Here is a 20,186-nt window from a genome sequence, read left to right as displayed (position 1 = left end):
TCAGTACTACTAATGCTATGATTTATTTTATTTTTTAATGAACATTTTATGTCATCATTTAATAGTTTTTCTAAGTTGAGTTTAAGGCTTGGTTTGTTTTTGCGATTTGATGCTAATCTTATGCAAATTTTCGCCATTAGAAGATTATGATCAGATGGTACATCGGCCCCCAGGTAAGTTGTAACTTTCTTAACTGAAGAGCAAAAACGATCATTAATTAGGATGAAGTCTATTTGATTTCTGATAATGTTATCAGGAGTGTCAGATGGAGATTTCCACGTATATGTATAGTCTACGAGGTGGTAGATTGAACAAAGTATTTGAAATCTTTAATTTATATTCTTGACAGAATTGTATTAGTCGATCTCCTCTATCATTTCTTTCACCTAGTCCATACTGGCCCACAACTCCATGAACTTCTCCTCTTCCAACCTTTGCATTAAAGTCTCCTTGATTAATGTTTATTTCATGTGATTTGGTCAGTCGCATAAGTTCATTTAATTCAGCATAAAAAGATTATATTTCGTAGTCACCTTTGTCAGCACTTAGCGCATATACTTGAATAATATTTATATTAAGTGGTTTGGCATTTATTTTAACCATCATTTAATAATGAACCGAAAATATAGAAAAAATACTTCTGCTTATTAAAGAGACAGGACTAAATGACTTATTTTAAGTCTAAGTAATAGGAACAATTGATTCTAAAATTTCGATGTAACATCCCCCGGTATTAAAAAAAAAAAAATATTACAGTTTGATTTTTCTCCGATTCCATGAATATTAGTTGTTATTGCTTGAACTTGGAGTAGTTGAACAATTACATTTACTTCAAAGTATATAATCAATTAAGCATGTGTTTTAAATCAAGTTTAATATTAAAAATAATTCATTAAACATTTGTTAATTTTTCTTTAAAGCACTAGTGTAAGCTAGTGTAAGCTTACAATATAAATTTTATTGCTCTATTTAAATTACATTGTGACCGAAAAGTTTTCGGAAATTCTCATTTAAAATTCGCGCGCTGTATATTTTTCGATATTTAAGTTTATGTAGTTTGGCCGCACTGTCTTAATTCTATGCCAAAATGAGGCGCGATCTGTCGGACAGTTCGTTTACGGCAGCTGTTGAAACCAGTTCACCTCAGTAGTGCGTTGCGAAAAAAACAATGGAAAAAAATATTGAACAAAGAGTTTGCATCAAATTTTGTTTTTCGAACGAAATTTCGTGTGCAGAATCGTTGCGAATGCTACAAAAGGCTTATGGGGAATCAGTTTTATCGAAAACTCAAGTTTATGAGTGGTACAAAGCCTTTCAGGACTGTCGTACGACCGTCGAAGACATGCCGCGTTCTGGACGACCTTCGACCTCTACCACCGACGAAAACATTGAAAAGGCAAAGGAAATCGTGTTCAAAAATCCTCATGTGAGTGTTAGAGAGATAGCACGAGAGCTAGGCATCGGTCGTGAGATGGCTCGTTTGATTTTGGTGGACAATTTGTGTATGCGACGTGTCAACGCCCGGCTTGTTCCGATTCACCTCAATTTGTTCAACATTATCAACGATTTTAAGGCCAAACATTCAATAAATACCATCGAACAGCCACCGTATTCACCTGATCTTGCACCGTGTGACTTTTTCCTGTTTCCCAACCTCAAATTACCACTCAGAGGAACGCGTTTTGAATCCATAGAAGACGTAAAACAGAATTCGCAGAGGGAACTCAAAGCCATACCGGAAAGCGCCTATAAAATGTTTTATATTGGAAGAAACGTTGCATTTGTTATCGCTTCTAATGAGCATATTTTGAAGGAGATAAAATAAATATTGATGAAGATTAAGAATTTTGCGTTTTATTTAAAATTTCCCGAAAACTTTTCGGTCACAATGTATATTCAGTTGTCTTAATTTTTACATTACTTAGAACTAAATTTTTTACTATTTTGTAAAAAATTGCTGGCTTAATCAGAGTTCAGAACAATTTTTTTCTTCGATTTTTTCTTCTTTTTGAAAGTGGATGTGCTCGTTGCTTTAAATGAAGAATAGCCCGTTGATGTTGAACTCCGATTGGCCAAATAGATTTTTATAGGCTTATACCTAATCCAAAATCGAAGAAAAAACTTGAACTCAGATTTCAACGCAACCATAGGTGATATCTACAATATTAATTGAAAGTAGTTGAAATTTTCTTAATATACCACATATTTTTACATTTTCTTTTGCTGCAATGGACTCGATATACCATAAAAATTCCCCTATGCCTAAGACAATTCCAATTAAGATACCACCAGCTAGGACTATAAATAAACCTCCTAAAGACTCCATCGTGTATTGTGTCTCTTGATTACTAGAACTACCGGTATGTTGTTTGCACATTGTTTTATTGTCATTAAGCCAAGTCTTTTTCAGGTTGTACAGTACACCTTTTTCGCTAAGCTTAAGTATTCCAACACTTAGATTTGAACGAAATGGTGCATCTAGAAATTAATAAGTTGACAATAACGATAATATAACTATATATTATTATAAATTTTATATGTTAGTAAATGTACTCACTTAAAGGTACAGCTAAGCCATAATGCTTTACACCGAATGGTTCTCCTATTTGTTGCAAATCACAATTTCTTTGCACATAATATTGCAAATTGGTTGTCTCCATTAAAAATGCATACCGACCACGACTCCGCCTTACACGGTCCACACCCTCTTTATTACTAGAAGTAAACGCATCTGGTTTCATTGCAATCATTTTGTTCCAAGCCACTCTATAATCAGATTCATTGGATTCAGAGAAAAACATTGATGTGCTACCACCTTTTATTGTACCAAACTGTATTTTATTTTGGCCCACTAAATCGTGTAAGTCTCTTATTGACCCCTCCATCTTAGATGAAGTAATAAATGATGCCAGCTTCGCTATATAAGTTTGTGATAAGAGCAAAGCAAATATCCACCAAAAAGCAGTTAACAAACGTGTCGCTCCCCCCCTGAAATTTTTTTAAATACTATATTTTAGTTTAATTTTTATGTTATAGGTATATAACTAATATATATTTTGCATAATATTTAAAAAATTATTAATATCACCATTTACTGTAACAATATCGTTTAAGCAAATATCCGAAATTATTATTAATCAAAGTTCATTTTACCATCGTTAAAATAAGTCCCATCAAGTTCAATATACCGATATCACAGAATGATGTCATAGTACATTGTGATCAAAAAAGAACTTATTCGTTCTTTTTTGAATTCCCGCGCTTCTTCAATCGATGAATTTTTTTTATTTTCACGCTGGCAACACTATTACACACATTCTGTCAAAGTTTAACGCATATCGTACGAATAGATTTTGTTTGGCGTCTATACAAAGAAGTCGAAAAATTTTCGTGTGGCGATTTTTAGCTGAATTTCATTCAAAAAAAGTGTCGTTGTGATGTGGCCAAAGAAATGATTTCCAACGCAGATAGCGACACCTCATCCCACATTCACCGAACGCATCATAACTGGTGATGAGACATGGATTTATGAATTTGACATGCCCATCAAACAACAATCAACCGAATGCCGAATGGTGCTTCGAAGGTGAGCCGAAACCGAAAAGAGAATGCCAAAGTCGGTCCAAAATCAAGGTTATGCTGACTGTTTTCTTTGATATTCGTGGTGTGGTGCACTATGAATTCTTTCCGGACGGTCAAATGGTCAAACGGTCAATAAGGAGTATTATTTGACCGTTATGTGTCGTTTGCGTGAGGCCATTTGCACAAAGAGACCAGATTTATGGAAGAAAAACTCATGGATTTTACACCACGATAACGCACCGGCCAAAAACTCCACCAATATCATCAACCAAGCACTGTACTCTCCAGATATGACCCGTGTGATTTTTTCCTCTTCACCCGACTCAAATTACCATTGCGAGGAACGCGTATTGAGACCATAGAGACCATAAAAGAGAAATCGCTGCGTGAACTAAAGACCACACCTTCACCTGTAAAACTTGTATGGTAAATTGGATCAAGCGTTAGCATGCATGTATTGTCGCAGGAGGAAAGTACTTTGAAGGCGATAATAAAGAAAATGATTAAAAATCAAAATTTTGCGTGTTTTTTTAACTTCTCGTTGTTTTTTGATCAAATGGTATATGTTCTTCGTAGACTGCTTAAGGTGTCACCCGTAACTGCATCACATGATTTTCTTTTACCTAAAGGTAATACGAAAGAGGTAATCTTATGAGGTAATCTTTATAACATATCATGAGAATGCATCTTATGAGATTTGTAGAGACTTACCAAAAACTCTTACGATACGAAACTCTTACATGGCATTGTGCTATCGCGAAGCACTCAAAAACATAATTTCAAAAATATTTTATCTGAACATGTTAGGTAACAGATCGAACTTAAATCTTGCGTAGTAATAGATTAGAGCGGTAATGTTGAACTCCATTTTCGAATAATAAGTTTCAATTACTTTTTGCACAAAATTAATAAAAATAAATAGATGAAATTAAGTGGAATAGAATTATTACTATTTGTGAATTTTTTCTTGTTTTCGCTGCTGTTAACTTGCACTGAGATTGTACTTATTGTACCATATATGCATGTTAACAACGTAAATGGTGATAAATAATAAAAATAAAAATAAATAAATAATTTAAAACTGATATAAGTTTAATTTAGGCCGAGTGAGAGTTCGAGTAAATTGATGGTAAATTCAGGGAAATAGTAAATTATGTCGGTATGGCAGCGAATATTGGTATTTACTAGACTTTCGAGTAGGGTAAATTAGGTAAATCAGATATTGCCATTGTGAAAACTTTATGATATTTAATAAATAAATAAATAAATTTGAAAACTTCTAACAGAAAAATAATAAATAAGTGCAATAAAGAAGTGTAAATAAGTGCAGTGCAAAAAATCGTTAGGAAATTTTAATTTACTTTACTTCAATTTACTCGAACTCGCACACAGCCTTGATGAAATAAATTATATGCGGTATTACAGCTTCAATGTATGACTAAATTACTTAAGTATATGCTATTGAAAATTTTTTTCTACATATCTTAAATTTATCTTTGTATTTTACTGATTTTTAAGTGAATTGTAAAACGACTACAAATAAGGCATATTTAAAAGAAATACTTCACCTAGGCAAAATATCACAACCCGCGGTCATTATTGAACCTATTACTAGCCACAAATTATTAATCAAATGCCACTTGTTTTCAAGCACAATGATATTTGGGTCAGTTTGCACTTGTTTCTCCCAATCAAGCTGTGATATCCTGTAATGATCGTGATTATTATTTTGTTTCAAGTTGTATGTATATATTTTATCAGTAATAGATCTTACCTAGCCTGTATGATCATAACTAAAGCTGTTATTATAAGTGCCATTAAAAGGTAAGCCCAGACCTCCAAAGCAAAAGGCTTAAGAAATCCAAATAAGTTCGCTGCTGGTGGCTCGTCTTTGTAATACAAAATACTAACTCCAAGTTGCATAAATGGATTTGTAAAATCGACCACTGAACGTCTTGCTTGTGTAATGGTTAAATCACATACACCGATTTGTGCTTTCTATAAAACAAATTTGTGAACAAATGGTGAACAATAAAAGAATGCAATTGAAATAAACTCAAGTAATATAATTACGTTATCAATTATTTGTTTAATAATTCCATTCCATTCATTTGTTTCAGGATCGGGACTACCATAGTTGTTATCTGACACAGGTTCAAGAACAAATTCGAACTTGCACTCATCAGCCAATTTATAAAGTAGGTCGACCACGTAGCCTCTAAATCGTTCATTGCCTTCAAAGTGCTCACCTTCTCGTTCAGGTCTAAGCAAAAATTAACAGAATAAAGAACACGAAAAATTAAAGTTTAGTCTGCTATATCTTGCATTTTCACCGCAAGAATATAGAAAACTTTAAGCTTACTTCCACATGAAGTATGGTTCCCCAACTCTGGTTGCCACTGTGTAAGTTGGCTTTTTTTGTGAGAAGTCCTCCTTGTCATTGAATTTTCGTTTCTTTGCTTCGTTTTTGGAATTTGTACTAACTTCATCAAAACTCACTAGATGATGTTGCTTATTCCAAACATGGGTTATTTGCTCAATTACTGGATTATATATTTCCAAATTGAAATCATCTCGTCTGCCATATGAGTTAATAAGAAGTTTTTGTGTTTTATAATGCGGTGTGACATTCTTAGGTGTTAACTGTTTATTTGTTTATTAAATTAGAGCATATAGTATCATTGATATTTTAATATATATATACTAACGTTTTTCATTTCTCGAATTATGAGTGGACCTGGTTTCCAAAATCCCTGCCCACAGTGCAAGTTCGGTTCATAATATTTTAATGCGTTTATAACGTTGGTTAGGGCATGGAAGTACAGCACGACTGCATCATAAATTAGTTGAGCGTGTATATGAACTATCTACAATGGAAAAGATACGCTTACAAATTTTTGTAATCAAACCTGCTGTATAATTCAAATAAAAGCATTTCACAATAAGAAATTTACGACCACTAAAGGTCAGTACAAATACAATCTGCCAACATTGTGATATAATGATTCTTGAAAAAAATGTTCGTCCGTTCTCTGTCTTAAGTCGTGTTTTTGCAGCTTTTCCTAATATAGAGCCCAAATAGTCATAAGCATTGTGATGCATTGTGTTACCTCAAATTTTGAACAGAAATATTGATACCAACTTCGTATTTAAAAGATTTAAATTTTATAATATACTAGCGGACCCGACAGATGTTGTCCTTCATGATATACTAAGCGATTAGGTTAATGATTAATGGGGTTTTCGGGTTTGGCTAAGGTCCCTATGCACTGCGACCAGTTTGATCTGTTGTGCACCCTTTGTATTTAGATATTTAGTATCTCGAGGAATCGAACCAGCTCCTTCGGAGGGAGTTTTCGAAGGTCTTCATCCTCCAGTTGGTATGTACCTAAAATTTTGTTTCTTCTGTGGCCTACTGCTTCACAGTTGGTGATCAGATGTTCCATAGACTCTTCCTCATCACAGCAGAATCTGCAAATATTAGTGTCTGATGTACCTATTTTATGTAGGTGTTTATTACATGCGGCGTGGCCTGTTTGTGCACCAGAGAGTGACTTAAGACTCTTCTTGCTTAGGTTGAGAGCGGTGTTTGCTTTTTTGGCATCAAAATTTAAGAATTTTTTGAAATGATGTAGGCCGTCTATTCCATTCCAGTATTCATTGATACTTTTTTGGATCCATTTTTTTGTCTCCTGTTTTATGTTCGTTTTATTGAAGCCAAAGAAGGGGTTTGGACTAATGAATGATCCCTCTATCCCTTTTTTGCAAAAGGTCCACCTTTTCGTTGCTTTTGTGTCCTTCATATCCGGGTACCCAAATCAGAGAGACCTGGTTGTGGGTAGCCAGTTGGTTGAGTTACACTCTATAAGAACTTTTGATGTAAATGTGCAGCTTTTTAGAGCTTTGAGAACTGATTGGCTGTTTGAGAGTATATTAATTTTAACTCTCTTAAGTCCTCTTTTGGATAAGATCTTCACAGTCTCTATTATAGCATAGAGTTCCGCATGGAAAATTGTGGAGTCTGTGCTTATTTTAATTGATTTGTGTACTCTGGGTCCCACTATCCCTGCTCCAAAACTTTGAAGCGTTTTGGATTCATCTGTATACCATTTTTGCGAATAGTCCTCTCTGTAATTTGCTCAGTTTAGATATAGCTGTAGTTTATTTAGTTTTTCCCTACCATACCACTGCCCCATATAGTATGATGGGTCTAATCATTTGGGTGTAGATCCAAAAGGCAGCCTTGGGGTTTAGGTCCCAGGATTTTACTAGAAGTTGTTGTGTGGTCCAAAGGTTTTTCTTGGCCTTTTTATTTACGGAATTGAGGTGTAATTCCCAAGTGAATTTTTTATCCAGGATAATTCCTAAATATTTTAGCTCTTCCTTGAGGGATACCTGTATCTTGTTTATTGTTAGTGTGGGGATATCAAACGCCCTTTTCCTGGTAAATGGTATAATGCTTGTTTTGGTAGAATTAATTGATAGTCCTTCTTTCCTACACCACTCCAATGCTGTGTTAAGTGTATCCTGCATTAATTCCCTTATAGTCCTTTCATGACTCCCTGTAATGATTACTGATATGTCATCTGCATATCCAATCGTTTTATACCCTTTGTTGTTGAGGATTTGTATTAGATGACCATAACAATGGTGAGAGTACTCCCCCTTGCGAGCATCCTTTTACTACTGTAACACTAAGATTGACTTGTCCTAAAGAGGCTGTGATCTTTATTTGGTTTAGCATATTACTTAACCATTTTACTATTGCTGGATCTGCGGTAAGGATATTAAACAAAGTAAGAAATGAAAGACAAATAATGTAATAATTTTGTTATTCTTTATTCTGAAATAACATCAATTTTTCGAAAAACAATTCTTAATAATCAATAATGTTTGTTTAATTTCGTCTTAATGCGAGTTGATGAACAATATTTTTAGTCAAATCTTGAGGATTATAAATGAATAAACTTGAGGTTTTCCATTGCGAGAACACGCCACTTATAATTGGCCATGTGAAAACACCTGAATTTCTAGATCTATTCCACAAATCGACATTGTTTGGCCTTGTCACTTATTAATAGTCATGGCAAATGCCAAGCAAATTGGAAATTGCAGACGTCTGAATGGAATGGGTGAGTCTGAAGGGATCATTGGGATTCGTGGCTGGAGAACAGCTTCATCTTCAAATTTGCCATTCAAAATTGTACCTTCAAGCCCACTGCCCATAATTTTTTTTATGACTTATCTCGTGCCGTTGCATAGCTTAGGTGTATTTAAATTCCGCAGCATAATTATAGGTGAGTCAATTTTTAATCTTAAGTTATGTGGTGGCATTCCTGGTAATTCCAGCGAATTCAAAAATTCAACAGGATAGTTGAACGATTCATTTTAGACACTTTAAACTTTTGAAACAAATCAAAGTAAGCATGAATAAATTTTAAATGTCTAATATAAATGTATATGGATACCAAAAAACTGCATAATAATTAAAAAATAACATTATCCAGTGGACCAAATTGTGAATCTAAACCATCCTTGAGCCCACTTAAACACACACAAAAAATTTCATCCAAATCGGTTCAGCCTTTTCGGAGGAGTTCACTGTCAACACACGTACAGAAGAATTATATATATAAAGATATAATATAAATAAAAATATATATTAACAACAGACTGAATGTAAAGACAGATACGGACAACTGCGCAGAACTGTGCTACTTAAATGGATAAAATACCTCATTTATATATAATTAACATAATACCTTGTCCGTAGTTTCAGGCTCAAATATATCAGTTTCTTCATGCACTGGTGGCGGTATATATGGACGTAATCGCACAGCCATTGCTGCAACCGTGAATTCTTTGGCATAAAATCTGCCTAAATCACCTAAGTGTGTGTCAAGATTCGTCAGAAATAAGTGCTATGGTAATAGGTTAATATATATTTTACCGATACAATGCACAATTTAAACATACATTAAAAGATCCAGTCATGTTGAAGTATATAGACGCATTTACGACTTCGTATACAATATCTGAAGGGCAATCGAGCACCACAAACCTTTCACGGGAATTACTTATAACTTTCCATAAAATACGATAATCATCACCTCTTTTAAATTTGTGCACTTTTATGCCCGTTTTATGTAATTGTTTCCACGAAAATAATTCTTGCATTCTTGCTAAATCTAAAAAACGGCAATATTGAGGGCATTGAAAATATCTTTATTTCAAAAAAAGTAAAACCAATTGTATTTAACTCACTGCTGCTGCTCTCGTACACAATAGTAAAAGATTTCCATTTATCACGGTTACTACGCAATATATCCCAATAAGCCGTGGAGAGTCCAAACTCAGATGGCGCAACATTCACTGTCATTTGATGATTACGATAATAGAGCCCTGTTTCTTGTATATGCCAGTCATATTGCAAGTGTGGGATACCCGTAATATTACATAACACTTCAACGATATCTACAAGATAGTTATACAATTTATAAATATGTGTATGCACAATACGTACACATGTGTGTATATCTAAGATATATTTAATTATTCCTCCAGCTATTTCCTGCCGTACGAAATAAACGAAGCTCCAATAAGAATGCTCCAATAAGAATTGAGAAAGTCTATGTAGTTCTCCAGAATTGCAAATATAACAACGTAGCAGGTTAAAACAGAATTCTAACTGAGTTCTTCAAATATGCCACGCCATAGTAATTTAATTAGGCATTTGATTGAAACATGCAAATGCACTCTCTCCTTTTAGTTTCAAAGAAGCAATAACGTTTCCCCTTTTTAAAAAATGTAACCCAAATATTGTGCAAATTATATAGAAATAACATATCTGAATATATCAGCAGAAGAGTTTAGAACCCTCCTCTATAATAGAATTAAAGACTGAGTAGATCGAAATAACAAATTAAGTGAATTTCAATCAAGATTTCGTAAACCTTACTCCACGGTGGATAATACTTTTGTCCTCACTAAATTCTTGTACTATAAGAATTTACTTCAAACAACACTAAGTTTCAAGTTTTTATGTGGACCTTAAAACAGTTTTCGAAACAATGCAAAGAAATGGATTATTTTATAAACTCAGACAGCTGGGAATTTTAACCAAACTCACAAAAATACTGCAAAATACATAATACCTAAAACAATAAATCAACAGTGTAGTATGGAAGATGCAACTCAAGATGGTCCCAATCACGTACTGGGGTGAAACACGGTTATATCTTAAGCCCTATGTTATTTGCATTGTTCGTTGATGACTTCAAAAAATTTCTTCATGATTGTTGGAATCATGATTGTTGACATGTACTTCAAAGTATTGTTATATACTGCCGATTTAGTGCTGTTTGCAGATTGTCCAAAGATTTTACAAAATTTGATAGAAAAATTAAAAGACAACTGCAAGGTATGGGAACTATCAATAAACATCGATCAAAATCAAAAGTTATGATTTTCACGAAATTTGTCAGACAAATAAAAAATGATGAAAAATGGTTTCATAATAATAAACAATTAGAAGTCGTAAATAATAATAAATACCTAGGAATAAATATGAACTTCGAAACCCACTTACTATAAATGAAAACTTGAAATATTGGCGACAGTTAAATCAGTTATAAATTATGAAGCTCAAATCGGGAGAGAGGAAGAACATGAGAGAGTAGAAAAATAACAGACATTCTGCATAAAAGCAACGCTTTGTTCGCCAAAGAATAACCCAAACTATAGAAACTTGGCTATCAACGCCATATACGTAAACATTAAAACTTAATTTTGATCACGTCAACTGTAAAGGGAATTTGCCAGACAATCAGATTCAAAAAACAATAACGCAGAACCTAATAAATAACGCAATAGTATTCTTTGAAAAATTGGTTGTTCTGGCGTTCTATCAAAATAGTATTATCGATTTGGGTAATGATGAAAACCGGAAATGTAGCAAAAAATTAAAACTAAGTATTGAAGCATTAAAAAGCATTAAAAAAGATAATTATCGAACAGAATGTTCTAATTATTACTTAATTAAAATTTTTTGGAAACTGAAACGGAAGTGCGCACTTGGATTTTCAAATACCTACATATACTTTCCGAAGAATTATCGAAGGTTAGTTATTAATTAAAAATAATACAATTTATTGTTGTAGAAAAAAGTAAATACATATTAGAAATTAAGATGTGCACCAAAGTAGTATACCGTCTGCTCAAAAAGTATCCGGATTTTGTTGTTTGTTAACTACTCCTTGAGAAATAGTCCTATGAGACTACCTCAAGTGCATTTAGCGATTTTTAATATGGAAAATTCTTGTTGTACGCGATTTTATGACCAAATACAGCACCACTATCATCGCTCAGGCACCATATTTGCCAGATTTGGCGCCGCGCGACTTTTTCCTATTCCCGAAACTCAAATTGCCACTTCGTGGTAAGAGTTTTGACTCGATTGAATCGGTAAAAGAGAATTCGCTGAAGGAACTGCGAATTCCCCTGCCATACCTGCAGGGGCTTACGAAAACCCTATGGAAGATTGGGTTAAGCGTTGGCATATGTGTGTCGCTTTAGAAGGAGCATATTTTGAAGGAGATAAAATAAATTTGGAATAAAGTTTAAATATGTGTTTTATTTACAAAATGCGGGTACTTTTTGAGCTGGAGGTAAATGTTATAATAAATCATCAATTAGTTTGAACGTGTTAGTTATTATTAAGTAATTTGAAAATAGAATAATAAAGTGATTAGAATGTTATTTTTTTCATAATATAATAATAATAATTAATATTAATAGTATTTTTAATTGTACTTATTAATTGTTATTGATGTATTAATATATGTATATAATTATGTTAATTACAATTATGCTTATATATATATATATATGTGCTTTAAAAATATTTTGTACAATTTGCGATTTTGTGCGACAGACAAATAGTGAGTGGCTACTTGTCCAATCGATTCCAAATATAGAACCTCTGCATTAATACACAGAAGCAAATCAGAAGTATCTGAGTTCATAACTGTCTTTACAGGGCACTGGTCCATAGGACGACATGGAGCTAGACTCGGCACACCCTGTCCTACCTCTTGCAGTACGTGTATATCAACACTCAAAGAAATGACACCAGAACAATAAATGTGTCTATGTCCAGGTCTGGCCAGAACTAGGTTTAAGTTTCTAGGGACCCCTTTCTTCAATTCACTATGCGATAACTCTGGAATTATCATTAGCCAGATTCTTGCCTTTATAAATGCATTTGGCTTGTTCTGGTTTGACCTTCTCTCTACTAACCACTATTAGTTTTTGTGGATTCCAAACAGATTTTTTAGTTAATTGAGAAGGACTCGTCCTCTATCCACCACAACTAACTAACTAACTTGCGATTTTGTTGTTGTTTGTTTTTTCTTCAAATCATACGGGCAAAAGGGCTTGGATAATTAAGTTGCTTTATACTTTATGAAATTACTGCATATCTTTAATGAAAGTGATCTGTATTTTTCGTTACTAATATTTTTATATTAAAAGTTCCTTAATACTGATTCAAACCGTGTTACATGCTTTCTTAAGAATTTTAAGTAATGGCAGTTTTATGATTAGTATAATAGAAACGAGTGGAAGACTTTGTTAGGAATTACGTACTAACTTCTCTTAGATGCTAACTTTTGCTATTAATGTATTTTTTAAGCTACATATGTATATATAAATATATATATAATATGTACAACATGATAAAAAAGAACTTTTATTTAAACGAATATTGTACAATTTTTCACTTTATTAAAACACTTTCATGACTAACTATATATAATTATATATAAATTATATATATAAAAAAACTTCTAATAAGAAGAAATGGCTACATGCTAGTATGCAACCACAAAAGTAGTAAACATTTAGATTATAAACCACACCGATTTTAATATTTAACAATTCTGATTTTTTGCGATATTACACAAAGAGACACAATTATTCAAATTTCCTCTCACTTTCTTTTCTTTATCTTCTTGGGTAATATGTTTAGTAGGTGATTGCCTGACTTTTAAAGAACATAGAATGCTGCACTTTGGTAAACACTCGCTCGAGTGTAAACACTCGATAGCTGTAAGCTTTATATATATAATTACACCAGTTTATAAATTACTTTGTAATACGACAAATTTAAAAATGAAATATGAAAATGAAAAATATAGTTAAAATACTAAAACTAATACTACTACACATTTGTGTATATATGTTAATTGCCACTTACCACTTGATGCTTTTGAACTTGGACCAAAAATAGCTGCGACATTGCTTTCAATTAAATGACAAGCTAAAAAAGTTTGTTTATTATGCCAAAATATGAAAAATTATAATTAACACTTTTTTTAAATAAATGTTGATGTTTTTAATAATAGTTTGAACCTTACTTAGTTTTTGCAAAACAATGCTATCGTCCGCGCTCAAATAATGCTTTATCGGTTGTAGACGCACATTTAATTCAAGCTGATTTATGTCCTCGATGGCAGTTTCGAAAGCTTCAATCAAATCGATCTCATTGTGAAAGAAAATTGCACCTAATTTTTAAGAAATTTAAGACCATCACACCATTTTTAAATTTTTTTAAATGGTTTTACCAATTTTCACAACTTCGAACTCTGCAGAGATAGCAGACGCGTTAAAAACCAATTGAAATGTTACACAGAGCGCGATGCCCAGTAATAACCTCATTTTTGTTCTATGTTGGAATGAAATTCGTTTCTTTCTTTAGAACAAGAGATACATCACAGAAAACACTTGGTATACATTTAAATTCCCTGAATATATTTCAAAGACATTTATGTTTATTTTATATAGATTCTACAAAAATTCGAATCGAACAATTATATAAATTATGGAATCTTCCGAATTTTCTTTTACCGCTTATACGCATTTACTAACATCTATCACAGTATGCGGATGGCGTGCTACTTTCAAAATTTTAGTCGGAGACTGTGATGTTGTGCTAACAAAAAGCATTTCTGAAAATGATTTGTGTACACAGTACTAGAGTCCGCTCGTATAAAAAATTAAGACATATGAAGACACAGTTTGAAATAAATACAAAAAAACATATTCAAAATTTTTTTGTTCTCAAATTTTTAATACTTTGGAAGAATCTGTCAGCAACGTTCGTCGTCGTACGTCCCTTCAATAAAAAAATATACACAATATATATATATTGCTTAATTTAGAACTCACACACATTTACATTAGTGCGTGCTAGAGTCTTCCATGGCACGACAAATAGACACATTGTATGACTGAATTTCCGATTAAACGCATTTTCCAAAATCATTTATTATATTGGATGATAGTGAAAATTGTGTTACGAAATGTCTAGAAATGAGCATTCACTCTAATTCTATGCTACTTGGAAAGAGCGCTCATACACGACGAACCATCTGTGTTCTAAAAACGAGGTAAACAGATTTCAAAACAAAAATTTCCTATATACAATATGTTTTGAAAAATTTCACAAATCTACAATTAATTTAAAGTTTATTAATTTAAATAAAAATAAATATAAAAACAAATAAAAAGGCAGAAGTTTTACAATTAGTCAACGCAACTGACTCAGCACGGAGAGTCAGTCTTTAACCTCACTAAGTCCATTACTTAGCTTAAATATTTATAATTCATTAAACTAAAAATGCTTGTTAGTCTTAAGTATATTTACTAGTTGCTAGTTGACTTTTTGGATAAACATATTCTCATACCTAACAATAGTAAAATTATTATTGAAAGCATGCATTTTTCTATTCTTACCTTAGAAAAATAAGTGTAATTTTAAAAACATTTGAAATATTTAAAAATTTAATTCCTTCGGTTTCTTTTACAAATCGTATAGGACGGATAGGATAGGACGGCAATAGCGTGGTGAAAAAGGAGTTGGGTTTTCTCATATCACTTTCTGAGTATTTGATAATATTAGTTGCAGTGGTACCAACAAACAAACAAACAAAAATACTCGTATCCAAATCGAACTCATTGTCAAATTTTTGCTTATATTGGGGTTGCTGTGATCCATCACAACCTCACTTACAAACGAGTGTTAAGCTTTTTAAAACATTCAGTTCTAATGATTTAATAACTTCATCACATCTTGAAGGTATTCCAATAGTCTTGATTCAAAAGATCTTGTAAATTCATTATAGTAGAAATAACAGTGATTTTGTATGCTAAACTTAATGGGTAACAATCTTTTGTAGCTTTTTGGATTAAAGTATAACATGGATAAAACTTTTTATTATTTTGTCTTACTATTTCGTATTGCCTACGAGACAAGTTTGCCTCAATAAACATTGAAATTGCCTCTAACGACGACTCTTTCAACTCTTTTTCAGAATACCTTTCGAAGTCAAGAAGATGTTTTGGAGTAAATTTAACCTTCCCATCAATATGCTTAATATATATGCTCTACTTATTTCTGTAATTTCTGAAGCACCTAAATACCAAATGATAAGATTTAATTATGAAAAGATTACATGGAAACACATAGTATACATAGATCACAAACGCTGCTCATGAGTACACTGAATATTGCTGGTGCGCTTGACTATGGTTCCAAATACTCACAAACATTTGTAAATAATAACTTTATTTTCAATGTTTTAATATTATAGACTTTTTTATTTCAACAATATTTTTTCTCCCACATTATCTAAATATTATGTTTACTCGTTTTCAAATATGTATGACCCTACTGCATTTTTTTGCTGCTTACAAAGCCATCCGCAAAAATCCGCAGCCAAAGTTTTTTTTCTTAAATAAAGAAATTTCCACCTTTATAATGCAGTTAATATCATAGTAGAACATTGCGGAATTCTATAACTTTTTAACTATAATACATTCGATTTGATCAAAAAAATTCATTCAAATATCAACTATTAGACTAAAGCCTCAACAGCCGACTTTACATTCTATCAAAATAAAAAATGTTACTATCTAATTACAAAAGTAAAGCCTGTGGCATTAATATGCCGGCGGGGTTAAAACAATGATAATACAAAGATTCTAGCCTATAACATTAAAATGTCAGCGGTGCTAAAAACTACTGGCCTACAATTGATCTAACCTATAGAATTTTGTTTCCAATAGATGGAAAACATCAAAAGTCACTGTGTGAGACTTAAACCCCCTAAAACAACCTCTTTGAAATGAATATAGTAGATTTCAACAACAATGTGGAAACTTCATTACAATGATCAAGGGAGAGAGCTGTGAGCAGATATTCTTAATACCTAGCGGATTAAGTTTATCTAAGCCAAGAAGGATGGACGTGGAAGAGAAAGTTTGAGGGTTAGTGAAGGACGTGGTGTTATAGTCCAAGCGCTGGGGTACGACTAACGCAAACTTTGTGACCAGGGTCATGAAAGCCGCGGTTGTAAATGGCGATGATAGTATTGGGTTAGATATTCAAGCGCCAGGCTTGAATGAGGTCTATGGGCAGGGTGCTGAGAGTGGAGATATCAGCGAGAAGAAGTGGACGAAAGTAATTGCAGACCAAATAGGTTTCCTGTGTGAGCACGGAGCGGATTAGCTGTTTATAGCTGCGTAGTTTGACTTCGCAGTTAAGCTGGTTGTGTTTTCAAAGGGAATTTTTGAGTTGAGTATGCCTAAACCGAGCGTTACGGATGGCATAGTCACGTTCGAAGTTTAGTTTAGTTTAAGTTTTTTTTAATAAATTCTTGACTGGTTTTTAATGTCTAAGTTTTGTCTAGTGTCTGCATACTTAAAGTAAAAATTTTTCAGTTTAAGCCAATAAATACTGCATAGTACACCTTCCTCTATCAGTTTTTCGCACATCAATCATTTATTTTTATTAAATTTCAGCCACTGGTTATCCTTTTTTCCATCACACTCAAAAATAATATGCAAGTTGAATTTTTATGTCATTTACACCTAATCACTTCATACGCACCTTTTTGACTGCTTCTGCTGAGAACGTATCTTCAGTTATATCTTTAAGCATTTGCTTATTTTCCCAATCCTTTTTGATCAATATATGTCACCTTAATCTCTGTCCATCTTGCATTTCCATAAAACTCACTTCGTTTTTAAATTTTAAATGGTTAGCTCTGCCAGCTTTTCACATAATGTCGTTATATTTCTATTCTTTTAACCCTGTTATGACCTGTTAAGATTGTTTCAACCATATAAAGATGGACAAGATTTCATAGTTGCCTCCTTATTCTGACTTGTCTCACATCCGATGAAAAGTGTCCCCAGCTTGTTTGTAAAGTTCTTTACATCCGCTTATCTCGAATTTACTCCTACTTCATTATTATATTATAATATTGGTAAATTTTAACGAACTTTTTATTGAAAATAACTTCAAGGGAAGATATGCATATTTTTGAGATTTTGAGATATGTTAGTCTTGTTCTAACCAGTTATCACCTCGTGAGAATCGACGCGGTTAAGAATTTCAACTTTACATTTACTATTACGGTACTAAAAAAGATTTTTTTCAACTTAGATTTGCTATTTTTGCATTTTATAAAACGTTTTTACATGATATCATTTTTCATATTAATTTAATGTGTTATATTTAAGTTCAGAATGTATTAGTCACTAATGTCATATGTTCTTCAAAGTGAACTGACTTATAATGTAATGCGATTTCATTTTAAACGAGTACTGCTTAATGCAACAAAAGAAAAACTGAAAAACGATCTCGATTTGGCAAGATTTTGTTATAATATTTCCACGCTTTTCAAGGGAGTGAATAACATAGTGTAGTCTTATTATAAAAAGAAATTCTGAGAGACTATCGCCTTTTTTAACACCTGAGCTTTTCGTAAAAGGTTCTGAGAGTCGTCCATTCAGGATAACTTTACCAGTTGAGTTTTTAAGTATCATGAGAATCAAGCGAATAAGTTTATGAGGAGCGCCTGCCCACGTTAGCGTTTAGAATCTTAGAAATCTCCAGGCTATCAAATGCCTGGATGCTACGATCAAATTATGATCGTAGCATTTTTCCATTGATTGACGCATAAAAAATATCTGATCAATAGTTGACCCGCCAGCTCTGAAGCCAAATTGATAATCACCGACAATAGTAGAGAAAATTTTATACCCAACATCTAGCAACGAAATCAAACTGCTTTTCCATATGGCATTTCTTCCTGTTGTCATATATCACATATCAAAGAGTGCAATTTTTCTTCCATCTGATCACCCCCATATTTATATAGCTCTACTGTAATGTTATTTTCACCTGATGCTCTTCCAATTTAAGCTTTCAATTGCGCACCATTTTTCTCCTACTAAACTCACTGTGTGGCCTCTGTCTTGTAACTTATTTCGAATTGTGTTTTAGTGTATTTCTACATTATTAGCATTTTTAAACTCATCAGTGTTCCACTTGCATGTCTTCCTTAAATTTTGCGTTACTAACTTAGTTATTCCTTGCCGAAACCTAGATTTCACTAGATAGTGATCTAAATCACAATTTGCTCCCCTACAAGATTTAACATCGAGAGTTCATGGGAAGTGGTCGATAAGTATAGCAGGAGGTATCTGCTTCCAGGCAATTTTCACGTTCCTTTAAGAATCTGCTTATGCGTAAAGAATATGCTCATTATTCTTAGGTTCAGGTTCTGTGCAAACTGTGAATTATTCCGTTGGGGCTAGTTGTTTCATGCAATGTTTTTTGCAAATATTGTCGAGAAATCAGCTTCACAAGAATACGTATGATTCATGAATCTTAGCTTTTACTCAGGTGAGTATGAATATACTCATTGAAAATGAATGACTGTATCACTTGTAGCATTCGTAAAAATTTTGTATGAGCGCTGTTGTTTGCTAAAGTAAAAATTTCTGCGTTTAGTTTTATCATTTTGGTGTGTGTTGTTGTTGTTAGCACTGTAAATGTGTGTGTTTTGTTTGTGTTCTTGAATATTTCAGGTGCATAAAATAAGAGGTTGGTTTAACAGCAAATTATATACCCAGTAAACAAGAACAAGAAAATTTTTCCCAACTGTGACGTAAAATTCATAAATGATTTATAAATCATTTGCATCAATTTTGTGTCGAATGTCGGTGTTTATGAGTATCATATGAGAAGAGTAAAAATTGTTGCAAGTGCTAAGAGCAGGTGAAGTCCAATCAACGGAACAGAAGGTCAGAGTGCATATAACTGAAACACAGTCAATGATTCGAGTGTGGAATACTCATTGCAGTTCTGTGATACACACTATATGTTGATAGGTTCCATCACAAACTTTTTTACCGACAATGAACTACCGGGCGTATTTTCATCAAAGAAATATAAGCAAAATATATACTAAATTTTATACTATACAATATTCTGTGAAGAATTTCTACAACAGCATCAAGACACAATTGAACTTAAAACCGCAGGAAGTGTAGACAGAAACAAAAACTTAACTGGCGAATAGGTGCCTCGGAATTCAGAGAATAGTGTCTATATACTTCATTCAGACATTATTATTATCATATCAATACTTCAAATCCCTTACATTATAATTAAAATTGGAAAATTAATTTAACAAAACAGACTATATGAGAAAACGTTAAAGAAGAAACCAAAAATGTCTATATATACGTAAATA

General features: G+C 32.8%; 1 protein-coding gene across 1 annotated transcript; it reads right to left on the bottom strand.

Annotated features, from left to right (window-relative positions):
* Window positions 1-1,962: 1,962 nt before the first annotated feature.
* Window positions 1,963-14,318, bottom strand: LOC119688645 (glutamate receptor ionotropic, kainate 1). Its single transcript, XM_038103316.1, has 14 exons — window positions 14,205-14,318; window positions 13,998-14,144; window positions 13,838-13,900; window positions 9,847-10,056; window positions 9,559-9,770; window positions 9,345-9,503; window positions 6,291-6,449; window positions 5,945-6,225; window positions 5,656-5,845; window positions 5,357-5,580; window positions 5,151-5,288; window positions 2,558-2,988; window positions 2,213-2,478; window positions 1,963-2,157 (listed from the first exon to the last, which is right to left on the bottom strand). The coding sequence occupies exons 1-14, from the start codon at window positions 14,296-14,298 to the stop codon at window positions 1,963-1,965; spliced, it is 2,769 nt and encodes a 922-aa protein (XP_037959244.1). The 5' UTR covers window positions 14,299-14,318.
* Between the last annotated feature and the right edge of the window lie 5,868 nt (window positions 14,319-20,186).

The sequence above is a fragment of the Teleopsis dalmanni genome, chromosome X (assembly GCF_002237135.1).
Source record: "Teleopsis dalmanni isolate 2A chromosome X, ASM223713v2, whole genome shotgun sequence".
Taxonomy (NCBI): Eukaryota; Metazoa; Arthropoda; class Insecta; order Diptera; family Diopsidae; genus Teleopsis; species Teleopsis dalmanni.
This window is presented reverse-complemented; position numbering and strand designations above follow the sequence as displayed.